The 19,073-nt window shown below is 37.7% G+C and overlaps 1 protein-coding gene across 1 annotated transcript in view; it reads right to left on the bottom strand.

The window, feature by feature from the left end:
- The window catches only part of LOC150095419 (pikachurin-like), a 497,499-nt gene that overhangs the window by 264,529 nt on the left and 213,897 nt on the right, over positions 1-19,073 (bottom strand). The window contains exon 4 of the mRNA XM_090409767.1: positions 5,727-5,928. Within this exon, the coding sequence (XP_090265893.1) occupies positions 5,727-5,928 (202 nt within the window). The remainder of the gene's footprint in view (positions 1-5,726; positions 5,929-19,073) is intronic.

The following is a 19,073-nucleotide window of genomic DNA, read 5'->3' as shown; positions in this document are numbered from 1 at the left end:
ATTTTAAGCTTGCATGGCCAATTTCTTTTCATATCCGTTTTAGCTTTTCTCACAATACTCGTTACTTTGCTGGCCTGAGCTTTATATATTTCATAACTCCTCTCACTCTTATTCTCATGATATTCTTTCCACATCTTTTTCTTGTGGATCTCTTGCTTAATAAGGCTGCACACCCATTTCACTCGCAACCTATTTATTCTTCTAACACTAGGAATATATTGAGATACCACCTCATTCAAGCACTTTTTTCAAAGATTCCCATGCATTGCTGACATTTTTTCCATTCAGTAACTGATACCATGGGACCAAAGATAGTATCCTTCTAAGTTGATTTCCAAAGATAATTTTCTGCGTTGCAGTTCAGCATGTAACCTGTTTTAATCGGAGCTTCAATACAAGTAGATACTTCCCAAGAAAGAATCGCATGATCACTGTCACCAATTGGTGGTAAATTAGCCATATTCATGACAGAGATCCCTTCTGATGCTATGAGCAAATCCAACACTCTTTGACCTCGAGTTCCTTCTTTCACATGCTGCTTGAGAAAGTTATCTCGCAACAATTTGATAAATTCCTGTTCTTTCTTTCTTATCATGAGATTTCTCTTCCACCCAATCAATGTTTGGAAAATTAAAGTCACCCATAATGATCATTCACTTGGTACCCATAAGGCTAAATTGGCGATGCATTTCTTTGTCCCCTACAATTGAGCTGCCAGGTCTGTAGCAATACCCCACCATATATTTCATTCTGGTAACCTCCACTTCACCAGATAGACTCAAACTCATCGCTACATGGGACATTGTTACCATCATTGTTTTCTTGTATTTCTACCCTAACCGGACTTAAGTCATCTGATATCATTAGTAGCACTCCTCCTCCTCTCCTATCTCTTCTGTCATTCCTAAAAATAGTATATCTGTTACACTCAATCCCTTACCATATCTGATTCTGATAGCCAGGTTTCACTAATGCCAACAATTTTAGGCCACATCGTATTCAATAAAGCAACAAACTCAAACCCTTTGTTTTTAATGCTCGTGGCATTTGTGTACAGACATAACAAATTATGATCTAGCCTATTCTTATAATTAGATATGCAATCTATTTGGTCTTGTTCTAGAATTTTCACTTTTCCTTCCCTAGACACACTTAAAAGGTCCAAACCCAAAGCATACTTTTCCACTCCTTCACCACATACATAACCATGTTCAAAGGCATTCATATTTTTATCACGTTTGTATACCATAGCTGAACTTTCACACACATTTTTCCTATTCATCCCTTGATGATCTAGTTTCTCTGACTCTCTGCATTGGGTTCATACCAAGAAGTAATTTCTCCAGGTTTCAGATGCCAAATGAATTCAAGTGCAGGCCATCATTCTTATACAAATCTTTTCTGCAATCAAACACACTCCACACATCTAAAAACTCACATCCATATCTTCTACATAGCCTGCATGTGAAATCATTCGCTATCATCGTCCTCCTTAACTCAGTCTTATCATATCTAGGTAGTAATCCTACAATTTTTTCTCTCTCAGATTTCTTTCTCGCTTCTTCCAACAGACATTTCATATCTTCTCTCAGACTATGTTTGTCACCACTTAAATTATTAGTACCTACCAGCACTACCATTTCTTTTACATTTCTTTTTTGGTTTTCAATTACGTTTGTCATATTTTTAATTTTTGCTCCCGGGAAACTAGAAGTGATGACTCCCTCAGCAAGCGCAATTTTTAAAATTGAGTCACCATACCATATTACCTGTTTTTTCTTAGATATTAACTGACTTACCTTGTTGTTATTAATATTTTGGTTTCCATGTTCAGTATTTTCCTGCCTGTTTTTGTTCTCATTATTAAAGTTTGTTTGAATTAGAAGTTGTTTGAATGACACAAAGTTGGGAGAAGCTATGAGGAAAGAAACAGTTGTTGTGGCTTTATAAGAGGATTCAAAGAGATTGGCTGTGTGAACTCATGGGGCTTCTATTTCAGTTGCAAAGCATAAGGCAAGGACAGGATAGGATGGGATGGAATGTGATGTGATGGGATAGGATTGAGGTCTCATCAGTGGGAGACAGACCCAGCTCCCACTGATGAGACCTCAGTAAAGGTCAAAACCACTCTGGGTAGTGGCCCTTCCCATAATACATAGCATTATACACACCTGAAAGGATGTTGCTTTGCATTATGGGATACTAAGGCAATTGATGTGAAGTTACAAGCCTCAATATACAAGTAGCCTAGTTGTGAAGATACTTCACATGCATACTTTGTGTGCTTACATTTATTTTATTATTATTATTATTCGGCCTCCATGGAGTCAAAAGACTCATCATGGGAGGTCCTTCCTAAGAACATAAAGTCTGTCAAGACTCATCGATGGGAGGTCCCCCCCTAAGAAACACAAAATCTATCATACCACGCCTTAAACTCATTGACCGTTCTCGCCCTCACCACTCCATCAGGCAATGCATTCCACGGTTCAAACACCCTCCATGCAAAGAAACCACTCCTCACCTTCTTGCTCACAGTTTCCTTTCATAACTTCCAGGGATGGCCTCTTGTCATCACTCCTTCCTGCTGTTCAACCAAGTGAAAGAACTCCCTAGTGTCAACCCTGTAACCACCTCTCAACAGTTTAAAAGTCTCAATCATATCACCTCTCCTTCTTCTATCCACCAAACTCTGCAGTCCACATTCCCTCAGCCGATCCTCATAACTATCTTTGTACAGTCCTGAAACCATCTTTGTCATCCGTCTTTGTATCCTTTCCACAGTTAATTTATCCCCTTCAAATCCTGGGGACCAAATCTGAGAACAATAGTCCAAGTGTGGTTTGATTAGAGACTTATAAAACGGAATGATAACCCTCTTATCTCTGCAGGTCAGTGTCCTTCTCATAATTGCAGCAATCCTCTGTGTTACCTTCACCACCTTTGCAATATGTCCCGTAAACTTCAGGTTTCTATCAATCATCAACCCCAGATCTCTTGCCTCCCCCACTTCCTCCAGTATAACTCCTCCCATAGAGTGTGCAGCATCCCATCGATGTTTCCCAAACCTCAAGCCCTTACATTTTTCTGCATTAAACTGACATCCCCATTCATTTGCCCATCTATCTAGCTTATTCAAATCCTCTTGCAGGGTTACCACATCTGCACTATTACTAATAATCCTTCCCAGCTTCGCATCATCCGCAAACAACTGAATATCCCCTTGCAATGTCATTGATATAAAGGTTAAACAATATAGGTCCTAGTACTTTGTTTAATACTTTATCCAGTAAGCACTCTTGTTTAATCCTTTATCCAAATGTGCTTACATTTGGATAAAGGATTAAATAAGAGGATAATTTATTAACACCTTTAATTTAACTACTAACAAAAAAAAAACAATTTAAGATGATCATGACATATGACCTAAACTGCCATGCGAAGCTTAACATTAACATGCAATACAGAAGCTTAACATGCAATACAGAAAAAAAAAGGCATTGTGGAGACAGCATAAGAGAAGTGGAAGTAACCAATTTCATGAGGTCTACAAAGACCAGGCAAGGAGGGTGACTTGGTTGGTGAGAGTAGCTAAAGAGAGGAATTAACAGCAGTTAGCTAATGAAGCCAAAAAGAATCCTAGGGAGTTCTTTCGATATGTAGCCAGCAAAAGAAAGAATGATTATGGAAGGATGACATTGATTGGAGGAAATGGTATAAAGACAGCTGTTGCAGAATGTGTGGTGGAGATACTTAATGAGCAGTTCATAAAGATCTTTCAATCTTGTGAATGTGACTTCATGGAGAGATTAAGAGCAGTTGATGATGGGGAGGAGAGACTGACTGTAAGTGAGCAAGAGGTGTTTGGGGAGTTGAGTAAACTAGATGTAAATAAGGCTGTGGGACTTGATAATATATCACCGCATATTCTGAAGGAATGTGCCAGAGTGTTGACACCTGCCTTGACATATTTTTTTAATACGAGTCTTGCACTTGGTCAAGTCCCTAAAGAGTGGAAGGAGGGCAAGATTGTGCCACTTCATAAAGGAGGTGATCGAACTCAAGCATCAAACTATAGGCCTATCTGTGTGTCAGGTGTTGTGGTTAAGTTGTTGGAGAAGCTTGTGAGAACTAGGATCCAGAGTTGGGTTGACAACAATGGTATAATCTTTGATGGACAGCATGGATTTGCTAAAGGGAGGTCGTGTTTTAGTAATCTACTTACTTATTACAATAAAGTGACTGCTTCCTTGGACAGAGGAGAAGGATACACAGTAATATACTTGGATTTCGCAAAGGCTTTTGATAGAGTACCTCATGATAAGTTGGCAGTCAAACTAGAGCAGATGGGGTTGGATATTAGATTAGTGCATTGGATTGGAGACTGGCTATCTGATAGGTATCAACAAGTTGTGTATGGGGGTGCAATATCCAGGAAAAGGAAAGTCACTAGTGGAGTGCCTCAGGGGTCTGTTTTAGGGCCATTACTATTTAACTTATATATTAATGATATTGGTGAAGATTTGGATGGAGATATTCAGTTGTTTGCAGATGATGCAAAGTTGGGACGAACCATAAAGAGTAGTGAAGATGTTGTGGCCTTGCAAGAAGACTTGAATAAATTGAGTGATTGGGCAAGCAAATGGGGATGTGAGTTCAATGTTGCAAAATGTAAAGTTTTAAAATTTGGAAAACAAAGATGGGATGCAGAATTTATGCTTGGTGAGAATATATTGTTGGAAGTAGAGGAAATAAGAGATCTGGGGGTGATAGTGGATAAGGATCTAAAATTTAGGGGACACATCGCCAAAATTGTGAAGACAACACAAAGACTTCTGGGAATGATGCGGAGGACACTGACATGTAGAAGTAGGGAGATACTTGTTCCAATGTATAAGGCTTTGATTAGGCCACACTTGGACTATTGTGCCCAGATTTGGTCACCGGGTTTTCAGAAGGATGAAGAGATGTTGGAAAGGGTCCAAAGGCGACTGACTAAGGTAGTTTCTGACCTCTGGAATGTTGAGTATGAGGAAAGATTGAAAAGATGTAATTTGCAGAGTCTCGTGGAGAGAAGGAAGAGGGGAGATATGATAGAGACCTACAAGTTGGTAAGGGGTTGTTATAGGATCAATGGTGGAGAAGTTCTACAGAGAATAGTGGGAGATCAGGGGAGAACCAGAGGTCATCCCTGGAAACTGTATAAGGAGGGTGTGAGTAAGGGAGTGAGAGGCAGGTTTTTTTCTTGCAGAGTTGTGAGTGATTGGAATGCCTTGCCTGAGAGCGTGGTGTCTGCAAGTAGTTTGAATGTGTTTAAGACACGGTATGATGAGATGTGTGTGTAAGATAAAAGGACCTCCTAGATGAGTCTTTGACTCCATGAGGTCTTGTTTAATAATAATAATAATAATAATAATAATTATAGAACTAAATCCTGGACAGAAGACTGGAAGATCAGGACCATATGGAAAACATATAGAAAATTCAATAAGACTAGTTCTAGTTTTTTTTCCCTTTTATTGCATTATGTGTGTTTTGTTTACTGCCTTATTACCATTCATTGCAACTTTAATGCTAAGAATAATTAGATTTAGATTATTTTAAACTGATCTTTAACTTTTTCTCTTTTTGTCATTTTTCTTTTCACTCTTATGAAATTCTCATTACATGAATAAAAAAAAAAAGTTTGAATTGCTGTTAATTCTACAGATCACTCTAAAGCTAACCTGAATTCAATAAAACCTTTATTAAGCACAATGGCAATAAAGTCTCCTTGAAGATCCAGCTTTTCTCCACTGTACAAAAGAATACCATCATTTACTTCAGGGCGAAATTCCAAAGTTAATTGTAAAAACTTGTGTGCATCTCTCAAGATGGGAAGGGCTAAATAAGACCCTTGCTGGAATCTTGGATATCTGGCTTCCAGGGCTGAAAATTGGAACTTACTTTAGGATAAATAAACATCCCAGGATAATTATATCTCTAAGCAAAAAAAACAAATTATAAATATGCAATAAATAATATTTTATGATATCATTATACATAATCAAAACAATACTTTTTTTTATTATACAAGGTAAGCAATAAAACATATACAAATATTAATACCATATATTTGAAATATTAAAAGAGTCCCTTTTCCCCCCCCCTCCGATTGATGATTTTTCCCCATTTGAATTTAAAAAATTCAAACTCACCCTCCTTTTTTGCCCTTCTTGTTCTCACAAGAAATTTTAAAAAATTTGCTTTAACTATGCCAAGAAAAAATCACGAAAGCTATATTGGCTAAACTTACAGGTTAGCCAACATATTATTATTATTATTATTACATGACACCTCCAGGGAGTCCAAAGACTCATCGAAGGAGGGCACCTACTCTTCAACTCTCTGTCTCCACACTCAATCCACCAACTACAATAAACCGCAACTACACCAACGGCATCTACCGTCAACCACCACAACCACTAGTATTTTTTACAGACAATCAGAAACATCCATGGCCACGGCAGGATTCGAACCCGCAGCCTTTAGGCTGGAGAGCGGATAGGCTAACCAACCAGGCCAGCTAATATCATTGGAGAAAGGTGAGAAGAATAGGACATAGTTTGCTCATGTGCACGTGACACATTAAAGAGTTGGATGGAACTGTATACAAGTAAGAAGTTGCATTTAAATGGATTTGGCATTAGAGAACTAAAGACTGTTGATGGAAGGGAGTGCAATGAATAATGCAAACAAGAAATGATGTGAAAGAGCAGGCAAGAGACTGCTTATGAGTGGAGAAAGGAGCAGAAGTGTAAAAGAAGAGGAATGCAAGATGGATAAGGAAATAGGGGTGAATCTAGGCATGCAGAGAAACACAGTATAAAGAGTGTATACTGGAATCAGTAGCGAATGTGTGTGTGGGGGGGAGAGTAGAACTAGTTATAGGCCTAAAAATAAATTTCTGTGTTTATTTATGAATGCCAGGGATATCGGAATTAAAGAAAACAAAATGGTTGCACTGATTGGTTGGACAAGGATAACGTCCTGATAGGGATAGAAATGGAAGGCTACAATGTTTTTCATGATGAGAGGAAAGGATGGAGGGTAGCCGGTATTGATAGTAGGGGAATTATGTCTACACTTGGTAGAGAAGTGAGGGGGAGATAGTGAAGGAATTTCTGAGAGCAATATGGTATAAGGGAGGGGGAAGAATCTGATAGGAAGAGATATTTAGCAGGATGTTGCTATAGGCAAAGAATGTGGAAAGTAGCAACAAAGAGTAGGAAAATGGGCTTAGTGAACAAGTGAAGGACAATCATTATGGGTAATTTTAATTATGGTAATACAGACTGGAATGAAATGATGGCATATGGGAATAAGAAAAACTAATTTGAGTTATTCAGGGGCAGCTATCTCAGGCAGCATGTAACAGAGGACTGGGTTGTGTTTTTAAAAATCATTCTGCTTTTTTTTAAAAAATGCTTTGGTTATTCCAACCCTGATTTATGTGTGGAATTTGATTATCGCTTCGTTACCACCTTCTGGAGTGACAAATCACAGCATTACAGCCATGCCTACAAGTATTACGTGAGCATGAAGCATTCTTTTAACTGAGAGCATGGGTGAATATATTTGTAATAAATTAGAATATTATTATTATGTGACACCTCCAAGGTGTCACATAATAATAATGTGAAATGATGCTCAGTCATACAACCTATAAATTAGAATATTATTATTATTATTATGTGACACCTCCAAGGTGTCACATAATATGTGGAGAAAGGAGCAGAAGTGTGAAATGATGCTCAGTCATACAACCTATGACTGAGCATCTGCAATGATGGCTAATTAATAAGTAGTATAGAAATAGAGGACACAACACAACATAAATAAAAAAAATGAATTTTAATTAGAAAAAAGATTTTTGAAAAATTTTCTAGTTTTTTTTTTCCGTTTTCTTTGGGGGCCAGTTCCCCCCCCACACACACACCTCTGGGTGAGCCACTGTCATCGTCTCCTCTACTGCTAATTCTCCCACTACACAAAACTATCATGAACGCCATCTACCGCCCAATGCAACCAACAACAGCATTTTTTGTCTATAACTGCCTGTGTTCTGATGGCCGATTCCCTATGCGCATGGCTGAAAAACTAGTTTCCTGAAGAAAAACTCGCTACCTTCATATGATATCGGCTACCTCATATTCAATTGAAAAAGATTCATATAAAGATTCCTCTCGTCACCATGAGAATCCAACTTGCGCCTTTTCCAATCGAAGAGCAAAATGTACCGCCGTACTTCCAATTGCCGTATGGAGGCGCTTCATATTATTATTATTATTATTATTAGACACCCCCAGGGAGTCCACAAACTCATCGAGGGAGGATACCTGCTTTACAACTTCCTGTCTCCGCCATATCATTAACATTATTTTTTATTGATTATTTTAGCTTAGAATTAGACTACAGAATCTGTTTATATGAAGATATATATTTACTAAAATAAAGAGCCAAAAGGCTTCAGTTCGGCGATGCAAAATTATAAAAATCAAGTGGATATTAGATTAGATCCAACATTATTTCAAAGCTGAATGTAGAACCTATGGAAGTTTCGTAAAAGTAAGTTGACCAGAGAGCTGAATATATGGACGCCTGGACAGCGTTCACATTTGACATCCGTAGACGCCGTATGGTCACTGCCGTACCTCACATGGTTTTGGCAATGATGTCTTCTGCTAGAATAAGTGGTAGGGTCGCAGATTCCCTTTCCACACAAAGTTTATAGGACAATCACAAACATCCATGCCCACGGTGGGATTCGAACCCGCAGCCTCTTGGCTGAAGAGCGGACACGCTAACCACTCGGCCAGCTAGGCCGACAGCGTTCTTGTTTTCTAAATGGTCCGCGCTAGGGCAACTCGTAAATGCCGGCGGCCCGTAAGCTCTCTGGTCAACTTATTTTTACGAAACTTTCATAGTTTCTATATTCGGCTTTGAAATAATGCTGGATCTAATCTAACATCCACTTGATTTTTATAATGAAGATATATATATATATATATATATATATATATATATACATATACATAAAACTGAGGATTCCTCGGTGTATGGAAAAATATTTTAAGGTTTCCGCCATTGTAAAAAAAAAAAAATGTCTGTGTCTGGGAATCACTGATCTATAGAAAAGGCATAATATGGAAATAGTGCCTACGGGAAAGTAACTGAATGGAGTGCGTAAGAGAGGGGTCACCTATTAAGTGGATCATCGTCTTCTTCTCTTATATCAAAAATTCTTAGGGAATTTTGATATAAGATATTGGGTGAACTACCTCAAATGTGAGAACGACAATTAAAAGTCGGTCGTATCTCAGACTTATAAAGTGTTGGGAGTTGAGCAGAAGAGAAGCTTTGAGTGAAAAAGAACACTAAGTTTTTTATAAGCTAAGGAGTCTATTGATATAATATGTTTGTGCCAAGTTATGCTGCATGTGATAGTCAGCCCAAGAAGGGAAAACTGATCTTGAAAGGATATCGGAACATTATCAAAAGTAAGTGGGAGTGAAGATTTTTCTTGTGGGTAATAAGATAGAACTAAGTTTTAATAGCATTAAAATTCATTCAGTTGTCTTCACTCCACTTCGGAATGGTTAGGGGATCAGTATTTCAGTTTGGTTGTGGAAATTCATGAGATTTCATTTGAGTACTGCAGGGTTTCTCAAACGAAGAAGAGGAATGGACAGTACTGTAATAAACAAACCTATGATAGGATTTGAAGTTACAGAGAGAGAGAGAAGGTTGTTGATGTATAGAAGGGAGAATGTGATGTATAGGAGAGAGAACTGAAACCTGGAGGTACTCCAGCATTGATAAAGAAATCTGATGCGAGGAAGTTATCCGCCATGATACGAAACGAACGACTAGTGAAAGAGCCGGTAATCTGGTCATAAAGGGCAGGAGAGAGAGCATAAGATGGTAACTTGTTCAGAATGCCCGAATGCCACATAATTTTGCCTAAATTGTATGTAAGGCAAAAATAGTTCTTTGAAAATATTATTTCCTAAAAATCTGATTGATATCAATTTGATTTATTTTCAGAATAACAAGTAAACAGGAAATAAAATCATCAAAATTAAGAACAGCAACTAAAAGTTGTTCTGAAGGTAATTTCAAAACACTCCATAACAGGTGGAAATTTTTCTTAAAAGAATTTATTCCATATTGCTTTGATTTATATTACATCAAAATTTCCGATTTTTGCTAGTTATGCAGTTTATTTGTAATAATGACTGCGGTAAAGGAAATATTAATAAAAATTCAAGAAAATGTCTGCAAATAGCTTCCCAAACTATTCTTGTATTACTAATAAAAACTGATTGTTTTCATATCATTGGAGCGAATTAACGAGTTTTCGAAAAATGGATGAAAAGGACAACTTATGCTTTTTAAGTATCAAGAATTTTTTTTTTTTTTTTTTTTTTCCCTCCCAGAATAACGAATGACTATATGATCATTAACCTTTCTGGTTGCTTTACCTAAGATCTCTAAGTCTCTCTAACCAGCCATGTCTAGGGCGGGACTTTTCTCTTGTTCGTTATTCACAAATGCGCGTGCACTTTGAGTGATTTATTGGAATGAGGCGGTTGTCGAAATGAGACGCTCCGCTATTTGGCCCATTACTTTTATTGTCTTTGTCGACTCAGTGGGTGATGTGAGTCCTGAAATTCTATTCGTGGCAGAAGCATCAGTAGTTTCAGCTAGTATTTTACTTCTGCAAGGATGCCAAATGGTCGGAAATTTAACAAAGTATCTGACTCAGTCTGATCTCCGAGGACAAGCTTTCGGGGCTGCTATGCGCATAAAAGTGATCCGGCTAAGGAGAGATTTTAAACTCCTTCCATCCCGTGACGAAAATTTTGTGTGTATGTGTTAGATGGGGGGGATCCCCCACGATCTTCTTAACATGAAAAACACTTTACTAGGTACTAAAGTTGCATAGCTTGAACTGATTTCAGAATTTTCGCATATCATGGATTACTTATTCCATTTATCATCTTTGCTCTTTCTCATTTATCTTCTGATTAATGAATAGAAGCTTCCATAGCTCAGTTATAAGTGCGTAATGATCACGACTGCTCTTCATTATAGAGGCTCCCCCCCCACCACCACCACCACCACCAAGAAATGCGAGTTAGGTAGACTGATACAGAGATGGAAGACTTTTTTTTTTTTCTCCCGATAACATTTGTTCTTCCTCCCTCTAGTACGCAAATTCCCCGCGAGCACTCCCCCTCCTTAGAATATGCAATGGTGGAACGACAAGATGGTTGCATTAAATGCCTGTGAACCCCATAACCAGAAGACGCAATCCATCATAGGATGGAAGCGATGAAGAACATTCTTGCTTAAGGGAAACTCTGGACAAAGATTCAATAAAAATAAATTTGAAAAATAAAAATAAATAAATTACTGAATGTTAGATCTTTCTTTTTAGATCTTTCTCTGCACTAGGCAATTGCTGTATAATTATGTGACGTATTATATTTCCAACTGGATGCTGAAAACGTTTTATGTAGTTATTTTTACTACCTAATTTTTATTACTGTAAATTTCACTGAAATGGTGCTGCTATCTGACCAGAAAATTGCAAACATTGCTTCGGTATCATAAGATCGTATCATAACTTCAGTTTTCCTTGCACCAGATATGAACGTTCTGGCTCGAATTTCTGACAAAAACATTTTTTTCGAATGAGCATGTACTCATAAAAATAGTCTTCTTCTTCTTCTTCACGCATTAGATGTAGTATCTGTTGCGACCAAGATTTCATCTTCTTTAATAGTATCTTTTAATCTTTTTCTAGGTATTCCTGTTTCTTCTCTTATTCTTTGGTTTCCAACTATAGACTTGTTTTATTATTCTATCTTCACTTCTTCTTCATGTGTTCAATCCATTTTATTCTTCGTTATTTTTTTCATTATTATTCTTTATTATTATTATTTATTGCGTGTATTTCACATTGTTTTCTTATATCTGTATTTTTATTTTATCTAATCTAGTTTTATTTACTATATTTTCTTAATATATTCATTCCACCTGTGTTTAACATTTGTCTTGTTTTCCTAGTGTTCTTGTTTCTGCATTATATGTCATAATAGGCCTGATTACTGCTTTATAAATTCTGGTTTTTCTCTCTATTCTAAGATGTTCATTTTTCCATATTGTTTCGTTCAAGCATCCTGATATTCTTGCAGCTTTTGCAACTTGTTCTCTGACTTCTATGTGGCCTTCCTTCCCAGTTCAGCTATATACCAAAATAGTTGTAATTCGTTTTAAATAACGAATAAAAATAGTAATAAATAAATTAAACGTTTCGATGTAATTCATAGTAATATGTGCGCCGTAAGCAGATTCACTTCTTTAATAAGTTCATTAATATGTCCGCCTTTCGAAATCCGTGATTTTTCAATGTGAGGATACGTATTTAAATCATTATAAAAATTACACTTTTATATCTTCCTTTTTTTTTTTTTTTCTTCTGGTTTTCCCTCTTGCTATTGAGCACAAAAGTTTTCGATTCAAATTAAAACCCGAAAATGTGTCGCTATATACTCGCAGAGCATGTATTCGTAATTTCACTGCAATCGTTTGCGCACATGCTATATTAGAGTGCTATCACAAGGTAATTTGGAACCATTCTCGTAATGAAAATTCCTCTTAGTCCATCTTCGATAAAGGGTATAAACCCACACTAGAGAGCTGTATGGACCAGGCACAAAGTCTTGGGCATTCAATCTGACTCGAATCATCGATTGCCTTCGGGGGAAAAAAAGGGGGGGATTATATAATTTCGGTTGCACATTTACAAATTATATGTGCAGCTTCGAGCTTAAACAAAGCACTATGTGGCGTTTGCACACCACGAAGGAAGACCTTGGTTTGGAATCTAGTCGGCGACTAGAATAAATTTTTCGAAGCCATTTTTCGACCGGTTCCCTGGTTAGTCGATCTCTGGCACGGGCAAGAGGGTTTTTTCTCCCAGAAACTCGGGTTTTTCGTCCCGTAAACTCAAGAAAGTCGACCGCAGAACCCACATTATTTCAGACATTAAATACGAGTGTTAGGGTTAGGGACCACGAGATGGCGGCACTTGTTGAGCCGTCTCTGTTCGCTGCACTTAATTAGTGATAGCATTGGGCCAGCTATCTCTGATTGAGTACCAGTGGAGATTGAACTACCCACTCGGTCTCCAAAAGTTAGATAGGGATAAAACGACCTCGCCTACTCCCTATATACGGGAATAAAAAGGCGTTAGATGATTTTTTTTTTTTTTACAAATACACACTTTGAGAGGACTAAAGTGACCATTTTTTAATAGTACAATTTGGTTTCTTATCCAGTTGTATATTAAATTATGTTCTGTATATTTATAAGATAATTCGCGTAAGGCTTTCCTTACTCAGCAAGAACTCAACTGGTTTCATGCCGAGTTGAGGAGTTTTTCTTCCAGTAAAACAGGCCAACCAGCTAAAAGAACTCAATTTACATTCTAGCCCAGAGTCGGGAACTCACGGATCTTAAGTTGCATTGGCTCTTTGGAGAGACTTTTGAGAAATTTTTACGGCTCTTCAGAGATTAGTTTGATTCTTTTTTAATGAAAAGAATTGGAGGACAGCCTGTTCTTATTTTTTTATTATTATTTTCTGTTTTTATTAAATAAAACTTTTATTTCAAGGTAAACATGCAAAATTAATTTAAATCAGAAATATCACAGCTTTTTATTATTATTATTACTATTATTGTTATTATTATTATTGCGGATTTTGTTATTATGCGTGTCAAAATATTCGATTGAATGAATGCCATTTTGATTAAAATGGCTTTTCAGCTACAACGAAGCTTTTCGATCTCTGCCCTAGCCGAATGGTTAGCGAATCCGCTCTCCAACTAACAGACTGCGGATTCGAATCCCGCAGTGGAAATGAATGTTTGCGATTGTCTTTAGGCGGAAGATGAATTTCATTAATCGTGTGAGACCAGCAATGAAATTCATCTCCGCGCTTATTGGATAACTGAAGTGACTTGAAAAAGTTCCATGTTTAGTCTCTAGAGTTGGGTTTCCTGGCTATGGAAAATTAAATAAAACCTAAAATAAAATAGAAAAAAAAAAAACACTCTTAGCCCCCCCCCTCCGACGGTACGAATGTACTGTAGGTTTACAATAAACCTTTCTTGAGTCTAAGATTTAGCTACATTTTGTATGCAAATTTTAGCAGCTACGAAATTTTGCAACGAAACGGAAGACATCAATTGCTGACAGGTGTTTGAAAAAGATTTGCGAGTTTGAAAATGTAAACGCTTATTAATCCAAGACCATTATCTATCTTTTATCAAATAATACACTTTAAAAGTACAGGTAAACCTCGTTTAACGCGATAAATCAATCCATCAATTAATGCAGGCTAAGCGAAATCGCGTTAAGCAAATACAATAAACAATAGGAATAATTATAATTCATCCATCAGTTAGCGTAAATTTGGGGGGAAAATATAGTATAAGTTATATTAGAGGACAAAATCACCAAAGTTAATAAAAATTAATTGCTTAAATTTTTATTTAATGTCTAAACATTTAATTGAGCTACTTTTTTTACAGAAAAAAAAATAAGTAAAGATGTTTGAATCATGCTCGACTTTTTCATCTTGTCATGCAATTTGCGATAGTCGGCGATTGCTTTATCAAGATTTCGGCCAACTTAGTTTCATATCAGAATCTTCGTTTCATTTCAGCATCAAACAAAATTTCCTTAGCATACTCAATCTTACTTAGTGTGTGTGTGTGTGTGTGTGTGTGTGTGTGTGTGTGTGTGTGTGTGTGTGTGTGTGTGTGTGTGTGTGTGTGTGTGTGTGTGTGAGAGAGAGAGAGATAAGCATACTTATCATACACACAATGTGATTGAAAACTAGCTCAAGTTCTTGTGCAGTTACCTTCTTAGTAGTAACATTCTCTTGTTGTTCGCAATCCTTATCTTCTTCTTCTTCATATGCACGCTGTTCTTCTAGTTGAAGGAGATCATTCTCGCTTAACTGTTCTGAATGGGAATCGAGCAAAATTCTCACATCTTCATTATCCAGTTCATTAAATCCAAGTTCTTTTCAAATTGTGCCGATTTCGTCAATAATGTTAGATCTTGGATTTTGCGCACAGTAAACTAACATAGGCTAGAGTTTAAAGTCGCCTTCTGCACTGCTTCCTAATAAAAGCGTAAGACGCTTTTCAGATACTTTGTATCCTGGTTGAGATACTTCAGTTTCAGCTAGGAAAGTTTTTGTTGGCATAAACTCAATTTCGTCGACGTTGAAAATTTGGCGATAGTCATAATGTCAAACTATCCTATACTCGCAGTCAAGTTTTCACATTCTTTTGGAAATTTAGTCTCTTTGAATGAGGAAAATACTGAGAGCTTTTGCCTGAATATTCCCTGTACTAAGAAGTATTCTTTTTTGGTTATAATCCTTAATCCAGAGTGAAAGAAGACGCTCCATCTCGATCATTAAATGGCTTCTATTTCGGGTGATCTGCATGCTTAAAGAAGCAGTAGCAACTTTTCCTTGTTCTTTGTATGCTCTCTTATTTAATACAGTCCAAACTGTATAATCGCTCTATCCCAGGTCTCGCACAATCACTGTATTACTAGCGAGACTCATGTCTCTTAATGACTTCCAGCTTTTCCGTTTGCTGCAGATTGGCTACAAAAAATTTCGCGTAACGTAAAAAAATCACGTTAACTGATTAATATCACTCGCTTAAAGCGGGAAATAGTACTATTTTACTCAATCGTGCATATCGAATTCGCGTTAAGCGAGGTTTTCCTGTATATTGCGCAACTTGTTGTTGTTGTTTGGTATTACGATAGATCAATCATGAATCATAGCATATGGATTTCCCATATATTTCTGGTCGGTTTGTCCTGTTTTTGAGGTGAAGAATGCTAACTACCACATCCACACTGATAACTCATCTTCAGTTGAGTAAACTTATAAAAATTGCTCTCGTCCTAGAGGGAATTCCAATCTTATAAATTTGCAACAAAGAGGCAGGGGATGGTTCTTTTGAGCACATTAGGAAGACGCTTTGAACATTATAGTACCTCTAACAATTTTTCACGAGATACGAAACCATTTCAGCGTGTCTGTTTCTTGGAAGGATGTGAGATTCGAATACCTTCTAGAGATTAAAAACAAAAAAATGAGACGAAATAAACAAATATCTAGGTACTCAGATTATCTAGATTCTGATTTCGATTGAAAATTTAGCGAATGTTGCAAAAATCAAGTTTTCACTATTCTCGTTTTGGCTACAAAGATATTTCTCCCCTTGCATTCTTGGAACAAGTGAATAGAACTGTAATAGCAGATTAAATTACGAAGGGGCCAAATCTGAATACGAAAATACAGATTGCATTCAATTGTATCTTACCATGGCAGCAAAGCTATTTTATTTCTATCTCACTGCTATGTATTTATTCATTTTATTTAATGAGTTAATTTTTATTATATACATGTGGACAAAAATATTTGGACACCTTACTTGTCACATTTCGGTTCCTACCCCATGCATATATTGAGAGAATGTCTGCGTAAGTCGGTAATAAAAGTTAGAATGTGCTGCATGTTTTGCACTGTAATCGATGTCAAGATGTCACGTTCAGCTGAGCTGACAAACTTCCAATGTGGGTATTAGTTGGGTGTCACATCAGTGGTTTTTTCTGTCCGTGACATTGATACCCGTCTCGGTATACCGAACTCCAGCGTTAATTATGTCATTTGTAGATGGAAAGTTGATGGCGCTATCACAATAGGAAAAAGCTCTGGGAGCCACCGATACTCACTCACTGAGATCGACGAGCTCTGTCTCGGAATGTTAACATCCCGCACGTCATCAGCGGTGGACCTCGCAGTCAACCTGGAAAATGCTGCAGGGACAATGGCAGCACTAGAATTGTCCGCAGAGAGTTATTACTATTATTACTATTACTATTATTACGGGCAACTCCAGGGAGTCATTGGACTCATCGAGGGAGGCCCCAAATCATATTCATCAACTATTTGACATTCATACAGTACCTATCATACCTCGCCTTAAACTCATTCACTGTCACAGCATCCACCACAGACTCAGGGAACGCATTCCACTCATTCACTACTCTAAAAGTAAAGAACCCAGCTCTAACACCTTTACTAACCACACTTTTGCCCAGTTTCCATGGATGTCCCCTAGTCCTCCCAAAACCAGCCCTGTTCTCAAAAATATCTTCTGAATTAATTTTATAGAAACCCTTCAGTAATTTAAATGTCTCAATCATATCTCCCCTCCTCCGCCTATCAACCAATTTTTGCAACCCACAAATCCTCAACCTGTTCTCATACGGTTCATTCCACAGACCTGCTATCATCTTGGTCACTCGCCTCTGTCATCTGGGTCACTCGCCTCTGGATCCTCTCCACCTCCTCCCCATCAAGAAGAAACCTAAGTGACCAAATCTGAGCTCAGTAGTCTAGATGGGGTCTTATCAAGGCTCGATACAGAGGAACAATAACCTGCTTGTCATCGTATTCTTCAGCAACCAAGTGATTTGATGAGCTGTTTTGGTCACTTTTGCAACGTGTCCCCTAAATTTCAATTCCTTATCTACCAACACTCCTAAATCTCGTGCCTCATCAATTTCCTGGAGCACGGTTCCACAAATGCAGTAAACTGCCGCCAATCTTTTCACCCCAAAATGCATAACCTTACATTTTGCCACATTAAACTGACATCCATTCTCCTTAGCCCAGACCTCCAATCTATCCAAATCATCCTGCAAAATTTTGACGTCATCTGCATTCACTATTGCCCTACCCAACTTCGCATCATCCGCAAACAAATGAACTGTTCCTCTCAGATCATTTCCTATATCATTTATGAACAAATTAAACAGCAGTGGTCCAAGAACAGATCCTTGTGGCACACCACTAGTCACAGGCCGTCTTGTGGACTCTACTCCCGAGTAAACCACTCTCTGATATCTCTCCGTCAACCACCCTCCTATCCATCTCACCAACCCTATGTCCATTCCCATATGCTGCAATTTACTGATTAGAATTCCATGTGGAATCCTGTCAAAGGCCTTGACAAGGTCCAGTAGAATCACCGTAAACCCATTACCCTTATCCAGTTCAGCCGTCACTGTGTTATAATACGTGAGCAAGTTACTGAGGCATGACCTACCCTTCACAAAACCATGCTGTCCCCGATACAGTATCCCATTTTCTTCTATCCAATCTTGTATTTTCCTCTTGACTATTTTCTCTAAGACCTTGACAATGATTCCTGATATGCTAATCGGTCGGTAATTTACAACAGCAGTCTTGGAACCACCTTTATGCAGTGGAACTATTTTCCCCTCTTTCCACCCGCTCGGGACTAACCCAGACTCGAGACTCAAATTAAACAAAATGGTCAAGGGTACTGACAATTCTTTAGCTGCTTCTCGTACAACATGAGCTGGTATACCATCCAATCCCACAGATGTATTGACATTGAGGTTATGCAATAGACTACTCACCTCCACTTCATTAACCACAATTCCCGTATAATCTACTGGTTTATTCGTTTCTGCAATGTCACCACCTGGATGATATACTTTTGCAAAGTGCTCACTCAGTAACTCAACTATCTCAACTGATTCAGTTACCTCCCTACCATCGGCATTCTTTAAAATCAATCTGCCATGTACATTTTTCCTTTTACTTGCTACATATCTAAAAAACTGTTTAGGATTCTCTTTAGCCTGCATGGCCAATGTTCTTTCGTAATCCTTTTTTGCTTTTCTTACCACACTCGTCACCCTTCTGGCCTGTGCTTTATACCGTTCATGTGCCTGCCGGTCACCCTTCTCCTTAAATTCCCTCCATAGTTGTTTCTTTTTTTGCAACTCAAGCTTAATGGTGTTATTCATCCATTTAACCCTTACTTGATTTATTATTCGGACTCTAGGTATACAGTCAGCCATTGCTTCATGCAAGCACTTCTTAACTACCTCC

This window comes from Typopeltis vanoorti, chromosome 20, assembly GCF_054136105.1.
Source record: "Typopeltis vanoorti isolate ZY-2024b chromosome 20, IOZ_Tvanoo_1.0, whole genome shotgun sequence".
NCBI classification, from domain to species: Eukaryota; Metazoa; Arthropoda; class Arachnida; order Uropygi; family Thelyphonidae; genus Typopeltis; species Typopeltis vanoorti.
This window is presented reverse-complemented; position numbering and strand designations above follow the sequence as displayed.